Source organism: Procambarus clarkii, chromosome 62 (assembly GCF_040958095.1).
Source record: "Procambarus clarkii isolate CNS0578487 chromosome 62, FALCON_Pclarkii_2.0, whole genome shotgun sequence".
Lineage (NCBI taxonomy): Eukaryota > Metazoa > Arthropoda > Malacostraca > Decapoda > Cambaridae > Procambarus > Procambarus clarkii.
This window is the reverse complement of record NC_091211.1, coordinates 17,411,556-17,431,302: the sequence shown is the minus strand read 5'-3', so window position 1 is coordinate 17,431,302 and position 19,747 is coordinate 17,411,556. Positions and strand designations below refer to the sequence as shown.

The 19,747-nt window shown below is 46.0% G+C and overlaps 2 protein-coding genes across 2 annotated transcripts; both read left to right on the top strand.

Annotated features, from left to right (window-relative positions):
- The first annotated feature begins 1,765 nt into the window (after window positions 1-1,765).
- Window positions 1,766-18,466, top strand: LOC138354332 (uncharacterized). The gene is made up of 2 exons (XM_069308487.1): window positions 1,766-1,818; window positions 17,497-18,466. Exons 1-2 carry the CDS (start codon window positions 1,766-1,768, stop codon window positions 18,464-18,466), a joined length of 1,023 nt encoding a protein of 340 aa, XP_069164588.1.
- Window positions 18,467-18,578: 112 nt separating this feature from the next.
- On the top strand, window positions 18,579-19,247 carry LOC123766359 (uncharacterized). The gene has a single exon (XM_069308486.1). The coding sequence runs from the start codon at window positions 18,579-18,581 to the stop codon at window positions 19,245-19,247; it is 669 nt and encodes a 222-aa protein (XP_069164587.1).
- The last annotated feature ends 500 nt before the right edge of the window (window positions 19,248-19,747 follow it).

Sequence of the window (19,747 nt, the reverse complement as noted above, 5' to 3'; positions counted from 1 at the left end):
CAGGAAACAACTCTTACATTCTTGTAAAGCCACTAGCCCGCATAGCGTTTCGGGCAGGTCCTTAAATTTTATTTTCCCTGGAATACGACTCGCCAAATCGTTTAACTACCAGGTACCAATTCACTGCTGGGTGAACAGAGGCGTGCAGTTAACGACTGGCGCCTAGTCAATCCTCCCTGGCCTGATGAGAATATACCAGGGATAGGCTTCCCTGACCAAATGTAAGCAGGGATGGAAGAGGTGGTGATGGCCCAGGCACAAAGCCGAAGGAAACAGGCCACAGGTTGTGGGAGTCATTGGTATAAACACCTGCCCGGGAGGCCTTCCGTGAATGCGACGGTGACAACATATTGGCTACATACCTTACCTTGGTGATGGGTTGGACAGTGCCACAGCGTTGTATGTGGCACTGGCTATGACCTAATCCTGGGAAATGAGGGCCCATGAGGGATTCCAGAGGACCATATTCCAAGTTGTTTCCTGCTGTGGTGGAGCAGGACCCGGACAAGGCACTGAAGGAGCGACGCAAATGAAAATCATAGATAAATACAACATGGAAGGTGTGGGTTGTTCTCGTGTGGTACATTAATGACCGCTAACTACAGGGTAAAGGAGGCAAGTAAATTTTAACTAAATTAACTTGTAAATGGGCGCCTGGGTAGAAAAGGTGGTTCCGTGGAGCGGTGCGTGAGGGTCAGTAATGTGGCAACCAGCGAAGCCGCCAGACATGGGTACCACGCCCTCGTGAAGTTGTGCTCTCGTTAGTGCCACCTGGCACCTGGGCACCCCCGGCACTGTGCCCTGTCCTCCTCAACCCACCAACCTTGACACGGTCATACTGCCTGTCGGTTATGTCTACAATGTTCATTGTAACGTTCCTCTTCCTGTCCCAGTGTCCTCCGGGAACAGGTAAGCGCTGGCCATCCTTGACTTATTTCCTGCGGGGGCTACTTGCTTGTGTATTCGTATTTTAGAGTTTGCTTCAGTTTATATATATTTATTTTATATGTATATGCCTCGCTTCTTGCGTGAACTATGATTAACTGTTCCCTTCGAACTGCACATACCTAAAGTCCTTATTGCCTTAATAAGCTTAAGCTTATTGTCCCAATAAGCTGGCTAGTTTCTTTCTCTGAGGAGGTTCAGGTGGCTGTCTGGACGCCAGCCTCCACTTGGAAAGTGTCTGGCTTAGTGCCCGGGTCAGCCACCTAGGTCAACGACTAAGCCACCCACAACAGTTGCCTAACTGCTATAAGTACCAATATGCACTGCTTCGTGAACCGAGGCATCAGGTATAAGGAAATGTGCCCATACGTCTCGCCTGCCCAGAATCGAACCTGGAACCATTCCATCGGTTATTAGCCAACTTAATCATGCATTGGACAGTTTCACAGCGTTGGGTGTGGCATTGGCTATGGCCTAATCCTGGGAAATAAGGGCCTAGGAGGGGTTCAGTGGACCATATTCCAAGTTGTGCCACTAAAATAAAAAAGCTTGTTCCACTAAAAAAAAAAAAAAATGATAAAGTAGTAACCTTAGACACTGCAGCTGTTCCTGCCACTTATCCGGTATGAGGAACGCTACAGTGTTCCTACTTCTCACCTGATTTTTTACCTTAATCTACCCGAGGGCCACTAACACTAGTGGCCTCGACTAGGACAGGAATCCGGTAGCTTGTCCAAGGTACCCCTCCCCAATTTGCCTTGATGATCTTTTCCAATTGGAAAATCTAACATACTACAGCTGTTCCTGCTCCTCGCCCGATATGGCAGACACATACAAGCAATACATAGATCCATACACTGATAAGGATTTTTGGTAAGAAAATATTGAGGTCATATGTTATTGTATCGAACCCGCATCTCTTGACTCTTGATTTCATTGTGCAGTTTCCGATTTATAATTATTAAAATGATAAATCTGAACCTGTACAATGAAATCGCGAGTATAGAGATGCGGGTTCGATACAATTAAATATGACTTCACTATTTTCTTACCTAAATCCTCTTAGAGTTCCAGAAATATAGGAGAAATATAACCTTTTCGGACCATAATGTTGGTGCAGAATGTAGAACGTGAAAAATAGCGCAATTTTATTCTGAAATAAGCTAACTTTATAACGAAATAAAATTTAAATTGGAGTGTGCATGCGACAATAAGCTAGGCTTTTCGCATACAGTAAATTACGTACAGAATATGCAGAGACAACAGATATATATAGATTACTAGTGTGAGACTGAACTCACTAGTAATTAGCTCGCACTAGGTTTAGCTCCATACACAGTTGCACTATAAGTTGCCACTACTGCACTGAGAAAACTTAAACCCAACATGCAAAATAGATACATTATTTGTTATAAACAACATAATTAATACATAGAGGAAGAATTTCAGTCTTATTTGTATGAATACCCACAAAGGTATTGTTCGGCATGATATAGACAAGGCTGCTAAAGTTTTTTGATTATAAGCCTGAAATTGAGCTAGACCTAGGTATTCCAGCCTGTTGTAAAGACCACACTAGTTCCAGAAATTAGCGATGACAGAAGAGCAGTCGCTGACGCTCAAAAGGGTAAAAAGCACGAGAATAAAGAATAATGTTTAGGACTGAGAACTATATGATGACCAAACCACACATCAGAAAATTAAGAAACGCCGACGTTTCAGTCCATCCAGGACCATTATCAAGTCGCGTGATCGACCGAAACCTCGTCATTTTTTTTTCTGATGTGTGGTTTGGCCATCATATCTTCAGCCACATTATTGCGACTCATCCTGCATGAGAACTATACATACGGACAGCATAAAACATCCACAAGACAGTGTGACGCTGTAATTCACAGAATAAGACTAGGACATCGATACTTATAGCAGGTGACAACAGGTTATGATTCCCCCAATGGTGAACATTCCAATTGTAAACTATGTGAACAACTGCTAAGGCACACTCCAACACTATATCTGACTGCCCTGTTATCAGTGATTTCAGACCAAATGGTATGAGATCATTTGAGCTCTGTTTCAGAGACTCACGAATATTGGAAGATATTATTGTGCTCTACCCAGAGTTTGCTAATGCAAGCTAATAGATTAGACTCACAGTTCATGTTCTCTCCTAGTCCCATGTTTGACTAACCATTCTGTTAGATCCCCGTGGCGAGTGGTAAGTCACTCGCCTGGTGCTTCACGAGCGCGTTGGCCTGGGTTCGTATCCTGACCGGGCAGGATTGACTGGGCGCCAATCCTTAACCGTAGCCCCTGTTCCCCCCAGCAGTGAATGGGTCCCTGGTTGATAAATGATTTGGCGGGTCGTATTCCGAGGAAAATTAGGATTAAGGACCTGCCCGAAACGCTATGCGCGTGGCTTTGCAAGAATGTAAGAACTCTTATATAAATAAAAAAATAAATAAATCTAAATAAAATAAAGATAAGGATATTAGATGACCTCATAGCCTTTGATCTACACTCGATAATCCGCCATATAGACGGATTGTTATGTCTTCCAATATTAAATATAAAATATATTCTGAAATCTAGAAACAATTATGTGCAAAAGTAAAATATTTTCAGGGATGTGACAGAATATTGCGTATTTTGTTTTTCTGTGCCAATCCGTCTTGCCCAGTTATTGAAAAAAAGCTGTATTACAATAGTGTCGGCGGCTTTCCGCACCAATCTTTAGTAGCAATTACTCTGTAGAAAGGAATATATATTTTCAGGTATCTGTTATATCTCCACGAACACGAGTATATTCTTTAATGATAAAGACAATTAGGAGTTAGCAGAACTGCTTTAGTATATCCAAATAGTTTTCTGTGCCTTACGTTTCCACTTGCATTTCACAGAAAACCGTCTTTTTTATGGATGACAATAGAAAACTGACAGTATTGATTTGAATTTATTTATTTTATTTATTTATATACAAGAAGATACATTGGGCTTAGTAGAGTACAGAGACTTGAAGTTTTACATTCTTGTAAAGCCACTAGCACGCATAGATTAAGGATCTGCCCCAAACGTTAACATAATTTTAAGTAGGTAATTTCTAGCAAAATTAAAAATGTTTACAGGTACATTGTAAGAAAGTGCAAAAATACATTGAATTTACTCGAGGGCTACCATCTTGAGGCCTCAACGGGTACAGGAAGCCGGTGGCTTGTCAGAGGTTTCCCTATTGTTCCTGAGGATTTTTTTCCAGTTGAATGTGGCATTATGGATTGTTGAGTTAGAAGCTGCTGCCCCCTTGTATGCGTAACATTTGACCTTTTAAAGAGCGGTCTGGATTAATGTCCTCCAATTTGCTCAGTATTTTAAAAGTATCGATGAGATCAGCCCTGTCATGTCTGATCTGTAGTGTTTAGTCCTGTGGCTCTCAACCGTCCATGGTATGAGGGTTCGGGCATGATTTTTGTAGCTCTGAACTTTCTGCTGGGCAAATGTGTCATTTGTAAAGGAAGGACTCCATACTTGGATTTAGTGTAGGTGGTGGGCGTACCAGAGATTTATGCAGATGACTAGCCACTTTATTTCCCTTTAAGGCAAGATGTTCTTGTGACTATTCGTAAGCCTTGGTTACCTTTTTTTTTACTGCAGCTCACACTTGTTGTGTTACTTTCAGCCACTGTTGGATTTTAATTCTTAAGTGCTTTTCATCATCAGTCTGCTGCTTGGTAGTGTTATGACAGTTGTAATGTGCATTGTTATGCACTACATGCAAGGTCTTGTATTTATCATTATTGAAAAGCGTTGAGGAGACTTATAACCACTTGAAGCATACATGTAGATTCCTTTCTAGTGCCTCAGCACTCTTTTTTTTCGCTTCCTACTTTACTGTAGATCTTAGTATCATCTGCAAATTGTAGGATGTGGTTTGTAATATTGTAATCTGTCACTGATGTGTGTGACAAAAATGGATGTTCCCAAAATGGATTCTTCCGGCACCCCACTCGTCATATTTTTACAGATTCGTTTCCATTTAGGGCGACCTTTTATTTCGTTTGTTTTAACCATTGTTTGATGCATTATAGCATTTTACCATTTATTCTATGCTCTTGTAATTTCCTTACCAGTCTTTAACGTGGTACCTTAACGAAAGCCAGAGAAGGCCATAATATATATATATATATATATATATATATATATATATATATATATATATATATATATATATATATATATGCTACGTCTACTGGAGGTCCTACGTTTATGTAGTTGGTTACAGTTTCCCCCCAAAATGTGAGGTTAGTAAGAGCGGATTTATTTGTAACAAAACCATGTATTGATTTTACCCACGTTTATTTCCCATTGTCGGAGACGGGAGGCCCGTTAGCCCTTCCCAAGGGAGTAACCGACAAATTATTTGATATTTCTGACAAATTGTTTTCTAGCATTCGCAGTTTAATGTTGATAAAATTTACACATAGTAGTTTTAATTTGGTGTGGCTGCGGGACTGGTACGAGTCGGGCTGAGTATAAAGAGCTATATATGACATACCTGGTACCTGGTACCTGGTATCTGGTTACCTGGTTGGTTGGTTTTGTTTAGAAAACATGTTTAGAAAGGAGAATTATATGTACGGGCAGCATAAAACATCCACTAGACAGTGTGACATTGTAATTGCCAGAATTAGGCTGGGATATTGATATCTTTGGCAGGTGGCTGCAGGTAATGAACTCCTCCCCCCCAATGGTGAACATTCCAATTGTAAACTATGTGAACAAGAGCTGTGAACTATATCTGTGATTACCCTGTTATCGGTGATTTTCTGACCAAATAGTATGAGGTACTTTGAGCTCTGTAATTACTTCAAACACTCAGGAATATTGGAAGATATTCTTGTGCTGTACCCAGATTTTGCTAGTGGAGGCTAATAGATCAGTCTTACATTTCATGTTCTCTCCTGATTCCATGTATGACTGGTTGTCCTGTGAGATGGGGATATTAGATGAACTTATAGCTAGTTTTTTTTATCTACACTGCATAGCCTTCCCGGTTTGGTGTCTTCTTTTGATAATTACTTACTTTTCTACACTGTGTAATTTTTCATACAGAATAGGGCAACAGCACATTCCTTGGGCCCAGGAAGCTTGTTAATACAAAAAGGGGTAAAACACTACTCACGTTACTGCCATTTCTGCCGAAAACGTCTTTTTTTTTAATTTAGAACCTGTACTTGAGGTCGATCTCGAACCCATTGTTGATGTGATGACTTATATTGAATTTTGTAACTAGCTCATCAAGATTGTAACTTGCTTAGCTAAATGAATTGTGGGGTTCAGTCCCTGAGCCCATTATGTGCCTCTGTAACCCTTTCCACTACCGCCCACAAGATGGGTATGGGGTGCATAATAAATGAACTAAACTAACTAATACATGAAGTACATCTGCGTTTGTGCAGCTGCCCTAAACTATATGCAGTGGAGTACAGTGTGTCAAAAAAACTAACTAGGTGATGCTAAAAAATCCCCATCACACAGGATGGTTAGTCATACAGAGGCATGTGATAGGCAGTCTGCACTAGCAGACTCCGGATGCATTTTGAGGATATCATCAACACAAGAGTGAATAAAGTAGCAGTGGTAATAAAAGTCCCCATCTCGCAGGATGGTTAGTCATACAGGGCCATATATTTAGTAGCCTGCACTGGGAAATTTTGGGCACACTGTGAGGATATCTTCAAGAACACGAGAGTGAATAAAGTAATTGCAAAGCTCCAGGTACCTCATACCAACTGGTCTGAAAGGTCTAATAACTGGGCATTCGGTAATGTAGTGTGGGAGATCATGCCGCAGTTCCTGCTCACAGAGTTTGCACCTGGAGTGCTCAGGATTGGGAGATCCGTCACCTGTAGATAAATCAACACATAACTACATTTCCTTTATTAACTGGAGTTATAGAACGTATAACACTTCCCCCCCCCAGAGTGTTCTGGGGGCACTATTTACCAATGGGTAAATGTGCCTATTTACCTATAGAACCTATTAGTTCAAGTTGTAACCAACCCGTAAGTTTATTATGGCTTCGTAATTATTTCTAGCCCAACATCAGGTGAACATGTTATGCTGACGGAGAAACAATGAAATTTCAACAGAGCTGCACAAATGCTGGTTGGGCGCGTTTCCTATCACCTAATGCCTCTGTTCACCTAGCAGTAGGTACCCAGGAGCTATAGCCTGTTGGTGAGTTGAATCCTGGGTAGGGTCAGTAATGCAACCTTGGGGGGGAAGAGGACATCGATATAAGCCCACCATATATGTATACACACACACGAGATGATAAATATTATAAATAATTCCATCACGGTAGAGCGTTTGTGCGTAGTGGTGTAGGGCGTTGGGTCAAGGAGCCTAGTGTATGTATAATGGGTCAAGGAGCATAGTGTATGCATAACGTGGCCCGTCGCTGACTGCCGACCCCTCGCTTGTGTACTGACAACACACACCAACCTCTCCCAATCCCTGCCTCTGGACTTGGCTTCGCACTGGATATAATCCATATCAAAGTATATTGAAGAATTATTTTGTATTCTTAAATAGTACAGCATATTTATTTATTTGTTTTATATACAACAGGTTATATCGTGACTGCTGCTAATGGATTTTAAAACATATGTTTATATATATCCAGCACAAACAATGTTATGAATTGTTTATCAGCGCAAGATGTTCTCATTTCCAGCAATTTTATGTGCTATGACCGTCCCCAGACTGGACAATTGGACACGATATAAGCCAATAAGAAACAAGCAAAGAATTTACATGAAATCCGATTCGTTGTTCTCCCCCCTCTATCACGCCCATCAGCAGAGCGTCCAGAAAATACTATTTTCATATTCGCTTTGTAAGTCTCCGATGACCAATACGATAGTGTTATTACAATCCTGATTATGTTATTATGGAAATGTTGTACCGGCGCGTGAGGGAGGAACGCCTACGACCAGGATTATGATCCCCAATTGTTTAGACTTCTCGAACGCCTCGCAATCTATTATTAAAGCTTCTTGGCCCAAAATCTGAGAGACGGAGCACAGGAATGGTTAAAATTTCATTGTTAATACTTTAAGGACATGGATAATGCGTTATCTACGGGACTTTTAAAGCAGCTGTGCGGATAACTTGGCAACAGTGCCAGTGTAAACAAGAGACGCGCTTATATAGCGAACAATAAGAATGATTGGGATAATTGCTGGAGTTTATGTAGCGGGGGCGGAGTCCCTAAGGTCTTCCAGGACAATTTCCTGCACCAGGGAGTCTGGAGGTGCTGCTGACGGAGGGAGGAGCCTTGGGGGGGGGGTGAGAGGGGGAGGAGGGGAATTATCAGGGAAAGCGCCAAGTCATTACAACTATTATAGCACTTGGAAGGGGTCAGGATAAGATTTTTGGGATTGAACAGGGGGGGGGAGGTGGGAGGAATGGTGTCCAGCTACTTAGACGGTCGGGGATTGAACGCCGACCTGCATGAAGTGAGACCGTCGCTCTACCGTCCAGCCCAAGCGGTGCGGGGAAGGGGGGGGGGGAGTTAAATGGATGCTTCTGGCGGTGGGAAAGTCTGGGGCTGATGCTAAAGGGGAGGATGGAGTTCTGGGGGGATGTTGCTAACAAGGGGAGGAGTATGGGGGGGGAGTGTTGCTGAAAGGGGGGGGGGGGAGGGTTAGGTTGTGTTGCTGATGGAGGAGAGTCTGGGAGGTGTTGCCGACAGTGAAAAACTTGGAAACTCAGCTTGATCACATTAGAGGAAAGAAGATACAGAGGCTGGCAAAGTTCAAGGCATTCTGGCGAATTTTTGAATTGACAAAAAAGGCAAGCTGACTATAAACAACAAACTAATGGGGACCACATTTACAACCCTGCATATTCCGGTACTCTGCTTGACTATAATGATTTGCTAAATTTGCAAGACAGGGTTACCTTGCCTACCTTGACCTTGAGGTTACCTTGAGGTGCTTCCGGGGCTTAGCGTCCCCGCGGCCCGGTCGTCGACCAGGCCTCCTGGTTGCTGGACTGATCAACCAGGCTGTTGGACGCGGCTGCTCGCAGCCTGACGTATGAGTCACAGCCTGGTTGATCAGGTATCCTTTGGAGGTGCTTATCCTGGAGGAGGGTTGGCACAGCTAATCATTACATTCTTTTAGTTCCTCTCCAATAACTTCGTCTGGTCATGAGGATGTGTTAGACCAATATTTGTATTTGTTTAATTATTTCCTCTTTCATCAATCTAGTTGACGTCTTCGGCACTTCCATCAATCTGTTAAGCTGCAGGCAGATTGTCAACTTCTCTTGTAAATACACGGACAGTCCACTACGGGCTCACCATAGCCCGTGCTACTTGAAACTTTTGGTTCCAAGTAGCTGAATCTAAAACAACGACCCGGGACTCTCTAAATTCGATATAATTGAAAAAACTCTTCAAGATTTGACTCTGGCTTCAGCTATCCACAGAATTTAATTCTTTTTCCTTACTCCATTTATATACAGATATTTCTGAGTTGATAAACTATTGCTTTAGACAGACTTTCCCATTGTTACTGCGATAATACATAGCTTCCATCCCTCTAAACATGTCCACACACGCCTCCGCCTTACGGCCGCCACACGCAGCCTCACGTAGCCTCACGCCGCCACACGTAGCCTCTCCCACGTACCAGGGCGCCTCCCATAGTAATTATGAGGTGAGCGCTGGTGCCACAAAGGGTTGACGCCTCACTCCTCCCAGGGTGTCGTCACAGGCGCTCATAATTACCTCATGTTGTCTCCCTTGTATTTCACGCTTCAAATTGGTCCCGGGAAATGTAGGCTACTTTAGTGGATTGGCAACGGTGTACAGTTATTGTTGGTCCTTGTAGGGGGAGGGTAGTGCTGTAGGGTGTAGCAGTGTAGGGCTGTAGTGCCGTTGGGAGTTGCATGGTAGGGGGTGGTATTGTAGGGTGTAGTGCTGTAGGATCATGAGGTGTAGCATTGTAGGGTGTAGTGCTGTAGTATGTAGCATCATTGAAGGGTGTAGACCCGTTGGGTGTTGCATTCTAGGGTGTAGCGTAATGTGTTATAGGGTGTAGTGCTGTGTAGGGTGTAGCATTGAAGGGAGTTGTGTTTTTGGGTATATTATTGTAGTTAGTAGTGTTGTAGGGTGTATTGTTGTAGTCGAGTATTCAAGGGGGTCATTTTATAGAATACAGCATAGGGGAAGGTAGAGAGTGTGTGTGTACTCACTTATTTGTACTTGCGGGGGTTGAGTTCTGGCTCTATGGTCCCCCCTCTCAACCGTCAATCAACTGGTGTACAGGTTCCCGAGCCTATTGGGCTCTATCATATCTACACGTGAAACTGTGTATGGAGTCAGCCTCTACCACATTACTGCCTAATGCATTCCATCTGTTAACTACTCTGACACTGAAAAAGTTCTTTCTAACGTCCCTGTGGCTCATTTGGGTACTCAGTTTCCACCTGTGTCCCCTTGTTCGCGTACCACCCGTGTTAAAGAGGTTATCCTTATCTACCCTGTCAATTCCTCTGAGAATTTTGTAGGTAGTGATCATGTCTCCTCTTACTCTTCTGTCTTCCGGTGTCGTGAGGTGCATTTCACGCAGCCTGTGTGTGTGTGTACTCACCTATACATATTTGTGTACCTGTACTCACTCACATAATTGTGCTTGCGGGGGTTGAGCTTTGGCTCTTTGGTAACCCCGCCTTATTAACCATCGGTTTCTAATGTACCTAATGACTCCCGACCTATTTTATCCTCTATTATATCTCCTACACATTTCTCACACACGCACACAGAGGATGCAGCCACTAGGTACCCATTTACTGCTAGGTGAACAAAGGTATCAGGCGAAAGAACCTTTGTTTCTGCCACGACCGGGATTCCAACCCGGGCCCATAGGAATACGACCCCAGAACCCTGTCCGCTGGGCTGTGTGTGCTTAAAGGAGGCAGAGGTAACGAGTATCAATCACCCCCCCCCTCCCTGTCAACTCCCCCCCCCCCCACCCTTCCCTGTCCACCCCTCTACCCTCCCTGTCAACCCCCCCTATCCCCTGCTACTGTCCTCCCAGGAGCCTCATCCCTCACAAACCAATTATGTAAAATGGTTCTCACCGCGGCCGCCAGTGTTGTGGTGGCGCCCTTGTCAATCTGTTTAAATATGTGTCATCAGTACCAGCGTTGCCAATCCTATTTGCAATTCGAGTGGACAGTGCAGCTAACGCCTGGAGAAATTATATTATATATGTGTGTATATATATATATATATATATATATATATATATATATATATATATATATATATATATATATATATATATATATATATATATATATATATATATTTTGACTGAATATTTTACCATAATTACCTCCATCACTTTGAAATTCTTATTATACATTTTTGTGTGGTCCGGAGATAGTTTTATCTTTTCCTATCTTTTATCTTTATCCTTTATCATATATTTTGGCTGTTGAGAGCAGGCCAGCACCAGCCGGAGGTGCTCGGCCGCTGGTAGTGTCTGCCTCAGCTGGTGCTCGGCCGCTGGTGGTGTCTGTCTCAGCTGGTGCTCGGCCGCTGGTGGTGTCTGCCTCAGCTGGTGCTCGGCCGCTGGTGGTGTCTGTCTCAGCTGGTGCTCGGCCGCTGGTGGTGTCTGTCTCAGCTGGTGCTCGGCCGCTGGTGGTGTCTGCCTCAGCTGGTGCTCGGCCGCTGGTAGTGTCTGCCTCAGCTGGTGCTCGGCCGCTGGTAGTGTCTGTCTCAGCTGGTACTCGGCCGCTGGTGGTGTCTGCCTCAGCTGGTGCTCGGCCGCTGGTGGTGTCTGCCTCAGCTGGTGCTCGGCCGCTGGTGGTGTCTGCCTCAGCTGGTGCTCGGCCGCTGGTGGTGTCTGCCTCAGCTGGTGCTCGGCCGCTGGTGGTGTCTACCTCAGCTGGTGCTCGGCCGCTGGTGGTGTCTACCTCAGCTGGTGCTCGGCCGCTGGTGGTGTCTACCTCAGCTGGTGCTCGGCCGCTGGTGGTGTCTACCTCAGCTGGTGCTCGGCCGCTGGTGATGTCTACCTCAGCTGGTGCTCGGCCGCTGGTGGTGTCTACCTCAGCTGGTGCTCGGCCGCTGGTGGTGTCTGCCTCAGCTGGTGCTCGGCCGCTGGTGGTGTCTACCTCAGCTGGTGCTCGGCCGCTGGTGGTGTCTACCTCAGCTGGTGCTCGGCCGCTGGTGGTGTCTACCTCAGCTGGTGCTCGGCCGCTGGTGGTGTCTACCTCAGCTGGTGCTCGGCCGCTGGTGGTGTCTACCTCAGCTGGTGCTCGGCCGCTGGTGGTGTCTACCTCAGCTGGTGCTCGGCCGCTGGTGGTGTCTACCTCAGCTGGTGCTCGGCCGCTGGTGGTGTCTACCTCAGCTGGTGCTCTAGTATTTACAGCAGACAATAGCCTAGCAGCTATTGGCTCTAGTATTTACAGCACACAATAGCCTAGCAGCTATTGGCTCTAGTATTTACAGCACACAATAGCCTAGCAGCTATTGGCTAGCCATCAAACTTTATCTTGGTGACGTGACATGGCGTTTCTTGTCTGGCTGAATTCATTAAATGTCTCCCCCCAGAGGGAGAGTTTTATGGGCAGGGTCAATCATTGTGTGAGTGAGCACACATTGTACGATTGTGCCCATCTGAGACATTTGTAGTGTCTTAGATGGGCACAAGCCTTCAGGTAGTGGGCCAAACGATGTCTTTCACTCGTGCTGCAAGTTTTGCAACTTCACTGCTTAGCTGTTGTATCCATTCGTAATCTCATCACGGGTACTTGCAGCCAAGACGAGTACTTGGATTTACCGAGTCCCTCCTTCGGCCGCCACCGCTTTTCGTCCATAATGCTTAAGAAAACTTGATGGTTTTCTTCAAGGAGTACCGGACCAACCGGGCTGTGGTTTATATGTGGGCCTGCGGGCAGCTCCAAGCAATAGCCTGTTGAACCAAGCTCTCACAAGTCAAGCCTGGCCTCGGGCTGGGTTTGGGGAGTAGAAGAACTCCCAGAACCCAATCAACCAGGTATCAGGCAGGTATGAGATGGTCGGCTGTGATTCAGAGACTTCCTGGGTTACCTTGTTATGGTGATGTCTGATGAAACCCCTTGATTCGGGATCTTGAAAATGAAACCCCTTGATTCATTTCCAAGATCCCGAATCGAGGGGTTTCATGATGGTCTCCTTCAAGACCCCGTCGGCAGCAACCACATCTGCTCGTCTGTTTTTACACATTTCAACATGAGAGGGAATCCATTGGAAGTTGGTCACACTTTCCTAGCTCGATATCACTTTACTCCGCGGCGAAACTGTACACAGTATCAGGCACGAAGGCTGTTCTTGTTGTTTAAATATCAGGAATGAAATTCCTGATATTTAAAACTTGTGCATAGCAAACTGAACTTTAAAATTTTCCTCCTAAAATTCTGAGTGTCTTAACAGAAAACGAGGTGAATTAATGGGGAGGTAAATGTAACAGCCCGATAAGTGCAATTATGTACTATGTATGCCAGTCAGGAAATGTACTTATTACACTTAGTATTAAAACGTAGTGGCATTTCGGAGGATGGGTTGTGCACAACATACACTTGGACACCCGGCCTCATTTTCAGTTTAAACTAAAACATTTTACAATACTTGCAAATGTATTGCAAGTAATACATTTGTAATTGTATTACTTGCAATACAAGTGTATTGTATTGTAATGTATTCCTGATCATTTGACAACACATTACTTATACAAACTGTGGTCCCCAAAGACACATTCATAATATTTTCTTTACTGTGTAATAAACATTTTCTGACGAGCAAATTATACATTATAAATGTTTTACGTAATTAGGCCTAGGGTAGGTCTAGGCGTTTCGCTTTGATTGGTAATTGTTTGGATTTAACATAGGAAGGATAATAAAGGGAGCTGCAGAAGGCCTATTGGCTTACCGAGACGGCTCCTATTTATATCCACCCAAACATTCATACACATGTCTAACCTACGCTTGAAACAATCCAGTGATCCCACCTCTATTTTACCCGGTAATGTGTTCCACAACACTAGCGATGTTCCTAGTGTTCACAACTTGTCACCAACGGTGGAGTATTGACCAGATGTCTATATTACCCTGCTGGTGTGGCGGGGCAGTAGTCTTGTGTTGTTTACAGTCTTCAGTGTGACATAGGTCTACGGGGTCGCCATAGCCCGTGCTACTTGGAACTCATTGTTCCAGGTAGCGAATCTTAAACAGCAAGAGTGTGACATAATGGTCATTACATTGACCGGCTCCTGGCGTAATGTAATGGGTTTGTTGTAAAATATACATTGTTGATGTACATCATGTCGGTAGATCTTCCATTCAAAATTAGACGTTGAAGTGAATTTATTTTGATTAAACTGATTTGTCAGCTCGGATGTTCTGGCTTTATGTCTGCTTTACTATCTGTCTGCCTTTATGTCTGCTTTACTATATGTCTGCCTTTATGTCTGCTTTACTATCTGTCTGCCTTTATGTCTGCTTTACTATATGTCTGCCTTTATGTCTGCTTTACTATATGTCTGCCTTTATGTCTGCTTTACTATATGTCTGCCTTTATGTCTGCTTTACTATCTGTCTGCCTTTATGTCTGCTTTACTATCTGTCTGCCTTTATGTCTGCTTTACTATCTGTCTGCCTTTATGTCTGCTTTACTATATGTCTGCCTTTATGTCTGCTTTACTATCTGTCTGCCTTTATGTCTGCTTTACTATCTGTCTGCCTTTATGTCTGCTTTACTTCCTGTCTGCCTTTATGTCTGCTTTACTTCCTGTCTGCCTTTATGTCTGCTTTATTTCCTGTCTGCCTTTGTCTGCCTTACTTCCTGTCTGCCTTTATGTCTGCTTTATTTCCTGTCTGCCTTTGTCTGCCTTTATGTCTGCTTTATTTCCTGTCTGCATTTGTCTGCCTTACTTCCTGTGTGCCTTTATGTCTGCTTTATTTCCTGTCTGCCTTACTTCCTGTCTGCCTTTATGTCTGCCTTACTTCCTGTCTGCCTTTATGTCTGCTTTATTTCCTGTCTGCCTTACTTCCTGTCTGCCTTTATGTCTGCCTTACTTCCTGTCTGCCTTGCTTCCTGTCTGCCTTGCTTCATGTCTGCCTTACTGTCTGCCTTACTGTCTGCCTTACTGTCTGCCTTACTGTCTGCCTTACTGTCTGCCTTACTGTCTGCCTTACTGTCTGCCTTACTGTCTGCCTTACTGTCTGCCTTACTGTCTGCCTTACTGTCTGCCTTACTGTCTGCCTTACTTCCTGTCTACCTTACTTCCTGTCTGCCTTACTGTCTGCCTTACTGTCTGCCTTACTGTCTGCCTTACTGTCTGCCTTACTGTCTGCCTTACTGTCTGCCTTACTTCCTGTCTGCCTTACTTCCTGTCTGCCTTACTTCCTGTCTACCTTCGTGTCTGCCTTACTTCCTGTCTACCTTACTGTCCGCCTTACTGTCTGCCTTACTTCCTGTCTACCTTACTGTCCGCCTTACTGTCTGCCTTACTTCCTGTCCGCCTTACTTCCTGTCCGCCTTACTTCCTGTCTGCCTTACTTCCTGTCTGCCTTACTTCCTGTCTACCTTACTGTCCGCCTTACTGTCTGCCTTCCCCCCAGCCCCCTACAGCGTGCGGGCGAGGCTGGGGGGCAGGTGGCTGGCGTAGTGGTGGTGGCCGCAGGCGGGCAAGAGTTGAGCCGCACTTGTTAGTAATCTCTTGGCCAAGTTGGGCGCGCTCCCTCCTCTAGCCTCGCCCTCACGGCTTGATTGGACGGCCGCTTCTTTCCTCCCGTTAGCTAACGCTGCTCGTTTGTTTCCGACACGATCATCGGAGAGGCGGCCCGGGAGAGATGTGTCACTTGTTTTCCACGTATCTGGTACATACAATCACTTGGCGGGCGGCTACAATCCACGAGGAGGGGAGAAAAAGAATTACAATGGCCCATAAACACAATCCTTCTTGCTCAATATAATCCCATCTCCAAAGGAATGTAATCCCATAAGGCGGAGTGTCCAGCTGTGGAGGGGATTTAGATTCTCCTCTCTCGCGCCTCGGCGTCCCCAGGGAGGAGGGAGTTGGGAGGTCGGCAGGCAAGGTTTACCCGCTTATACTATTATCTTCGACCCAAGTACCTCACCAATACTAAATTTATCTCTGTTTGTTCCCCTTTCTTGGCCGGATTTTATATGTATTAACAGATGTATATGTATATTACTTATATGTAATTTTGTCCGTGTCCATATTAGGATTTTAATGAGTCAAAACTAAATTTATGGGGGATTTTGGGTTATGGAGATGTGTGTGTGTGGGGGTCGATCGTGTGGTGGGCCGCGCACGTCGTGAAATGCCACATATGTGCAATTAAATCCCATTACGGGTCCAATACCTTGCCGCGGCCACATTTGTCACGAGTGTCGGGTTCCAATTGGTTTCGAATTCGGTTTAAATCACAGGGGGAGAGACAGAGATCCGGACGGATTTCAGGATCTATTAATTTTGGCGTTCCGTATCGAGGTCTCGGGATGCGTTTATTTTTGTATTTTTTTTGGGGAGGCGTTTTATGTTAAAGTTGACGCGGGTTGATGGGGGGGGGGGTAGTTGCGTGTCTGTCTCGCCTGTTCCTTCTCCCGTCCAATTTGACCGTCCAATTTGACAATTTGACCAATTTGACAATATTGACAATTTTGAATTGACGACAATTTGACTGAGGGTGCGTGCATGCGTGCGTGCGTCTGCTGGTCATGAGTCCTCTCTCTTTCCTCGCCACGTGTAGTGACCTGGCCACGTGTAGTGTCCTGGCCACGTGTAGTGTCCTGGCCACGTGTAGTGACCTGGCCACGTGTAGTGACCTGGCCACGTGTAGTGACCTGGCCACGTGTAGTGTCCTTGCCACGTGTAGTGACCTGGCCACGTGTAGTGACTTGGCAACGTGTAGTGTCCTGGCCACGTGTAGTGACCTGGCCACGTGTAGTGACCTGGCCACGTGTAGTGACCTGGCCACGTGTAGTGACCTGGCCACGTGTAGTGACCTGGCCACGTGTAGTGTCCTGGCCACGTGTAGTGTCCTGGCCACGTGTAGTGACCTGGCCACGTGTAGTGACCTGGCCACGTGTAGTGTCCTGGCCACGTGTAGTGTCCTGGCCACGTGTAGTGTCCTGGCCACGTGTAGTGTCCTGGCCACGTGTAGTGTCCTGGCCACGTGTAGTGTCCTGGCCACGTGTAGTGTCCTGGCCACGTGTAGTGTCCTGGCCACGTGTAGTGTCCTGGCCACGTGTAGTGTCCTGGCCACGTATAGTGACCTGGCCACGTGTAGTGACCTGGCCACATATAGTGACCTGGCCACGTGTAGTGACCTGGCCACGTGTAGTGTCCTGGCCACGTGTAGTGTCCTGGCCACGTGTAGTGTCCTGGCCACGTATAGTGACCTGGCCACGTGTAGTGACCTGGCCACATATAGTGACCTGGCCACGTGTAGTGTCCTGGCCACGTGTAGTGGCCTGGCCACGTATAGTGACCTGGCCACGTGTAGTGACCTGGCCACATATAGTGACCTGGCCACGTGTAGTGACCTGGCCACGTGTAGTGACCTGGCCACATATAGTGACCTGGCCACATATGGTGACCTGGCCACGTGTAGTGACCTGGCCACATATAGTGACCTGGCCACGTATAGTGACCTTGCCACGTATAGTGTCCTGGCCACGTATAGTGACCTGGCCACGTGTAGTGACCTGGCCACATATAGTGACCTGGCCACGTGTAGTGATCTGGCCACGTGTAGTGACCTGGCCACATATAGTGACCTGGCCACATATAGTGACCTGGCCACATATAGTGACCTGGCCACGTGTAGTGACCTGGCCACATATAGTGACCTGGCCACGTATAGTGACCTTGCCACGTATAGTGACCTGGCCACGTATAGTGACCTGGCCACATATAGTGACCTGGCCACATATAGTGACCTGGCCACATATAGTGACCTGGCCACATATAGTGACCTGGCCACGTATAGTGACCTGGCCACGTATAGTGACCTGGCCACATATAGTGACCTTGTTACGTATAGTGACCTGGCCACATATAGTGACCTTGCCACGTATAGTGACCTGGCCACATATAGTGACATGGCCACATATAGTGACCTGGCCACATATAGTGACCTTGCCACGTATAGTGACCTGGCCACATATAGTGACCTGGCCACATATAGTGACCTGGCCACATATAGTGACCTGGCCACATATAGTGACCTGGCCACATATAGTGACCTTGCCACGTATAGTGACCTGGCCACATATAGTGACATGGCCACGTATAGTGACCTGGCCACATATAGTGACATGGCCACGTATAGTGACCTGGCCACGTATAGTGACCTGGCCACGTGTAGTGACCTGGCCACATATAGTGACCTTGCCACGTATAGTGACCTGGCCACATATAGTGACCTGGACACATAGTGACCTGGCCACATATAGTGACCTGGCCACATATAGTGACCTTGCCACGTATAGTGACCTGGCCACATATAGTGACCTGGCCACATATAGTGACCTGGCCACATATAGTGACATGGCCACGTATAGTGACCTGGCCACGTATAGTGACCTGGCCACGTGTAGTGACCTGGCCACGTATAGTGACCTGGCCACATATAGTGACCTTGCCACGTATAGTGACCTGGCCACATATAGTGTACTGGCCACATATAGTGACCTGGCCACATATAGTGACCTGGCCACGTATAGTGACCTGGCCACGTGTAGTGACCTGGCCACGTGTAGTGACCTGGCCACGTGTAGTGACCTGGCCACGTGTAGTGACCTGGCCACGTGTAGTGACCTGGCCACGTGTAGTGACCTGGCCACGTGTAGTGACCTGGCCACGTGTAGTGACCTGGCCACATATAGTGACCTGGCCACGTGTAGTGACCTGGCCACGTGTAGTGACCTGGCCACATATAGTGACCTGGCCACATATAGTGACCTGGCCACGTATAGTGACCTGGCCACGTGTAGTGACCTGGCCACGTATAGTGCCCTGGCCACGTATAGTGACCTTTATACTCCCACGAGTCTTTATTTAAATCAAACGTGGAGGGAGAATTCCATAGGCTCGGAAAGTCAATTATTTAACCCATATTCTGCGTTCTTGAGTCCATCCCCAGAGTCCACTCCAAGTGTGTGTGTGCTGACTACTGCCCTTCATGCCTTGTATGCCCCCGGAGGTCACGCGTCATAGGGGTCATAGCCCCCCGCATAGTTGACCAGACCACACACTAGAAAATGAAGAGACGAAGACGTTTCGGTCCGTCCTGGACCATTCTCAAGTCGATTGTGTCTCATAATCGACTTGAGAATGGTCCAGGACGGACCGATACGTCGTCGTCCCTTCATTTTCAAGTGTGTGGTTTGGTCAACATACTTCAGCCACGTTATTGTGACTCCTCGCCCACATAGTCAGCTTCCCACATAAGCTGTTAAGCTTCATATAGCGTATTTATAAAGCTTCATACAGTGTAGAAGAGAGGCAGGAGTTGCTTCTCAGGGCAAGTGGCTGGTTAGCTCATTGGTTTTGTTGTCATTTCGACGACATGTGCTCCTAAAATAATGATGCTTTTAAGAAGTTTTAAGTGTTTAAGCAGTTTAAGCACTTAAGAAGCACTTAAGAAGATCTTTTGACTAGACAAGAAGACAAGAGCTCGATGAGACATGATCACCACATACAGAATTAAGAAGCAC

What these genes read in the sequence shown, in the direction of transcription:
- LOC138354332 (XM_069308487.1), top strand. Translation starts at nt 1,766, where the DNA reads ATGGCAGACACATACAAGCAATACATAGATCCATACACTGATAAGGAT. An exon ending in TACACTGATAAGGATTTTTG is followed by an intron (nt 1,819 to 17,496) that starts GTAAGAAAATAT and finishes GGCCACGTGTAG; the next exon opens with TGGCCTGGCCACGTATAGTG.
- LOC123766359 (XM_069308486.1), top strand. Translation starts at nt 18,579, where the DNA reads ATGGCCACGTATAGTGACCTGGCCACGTATAGTGACCTGGCCACGTGT.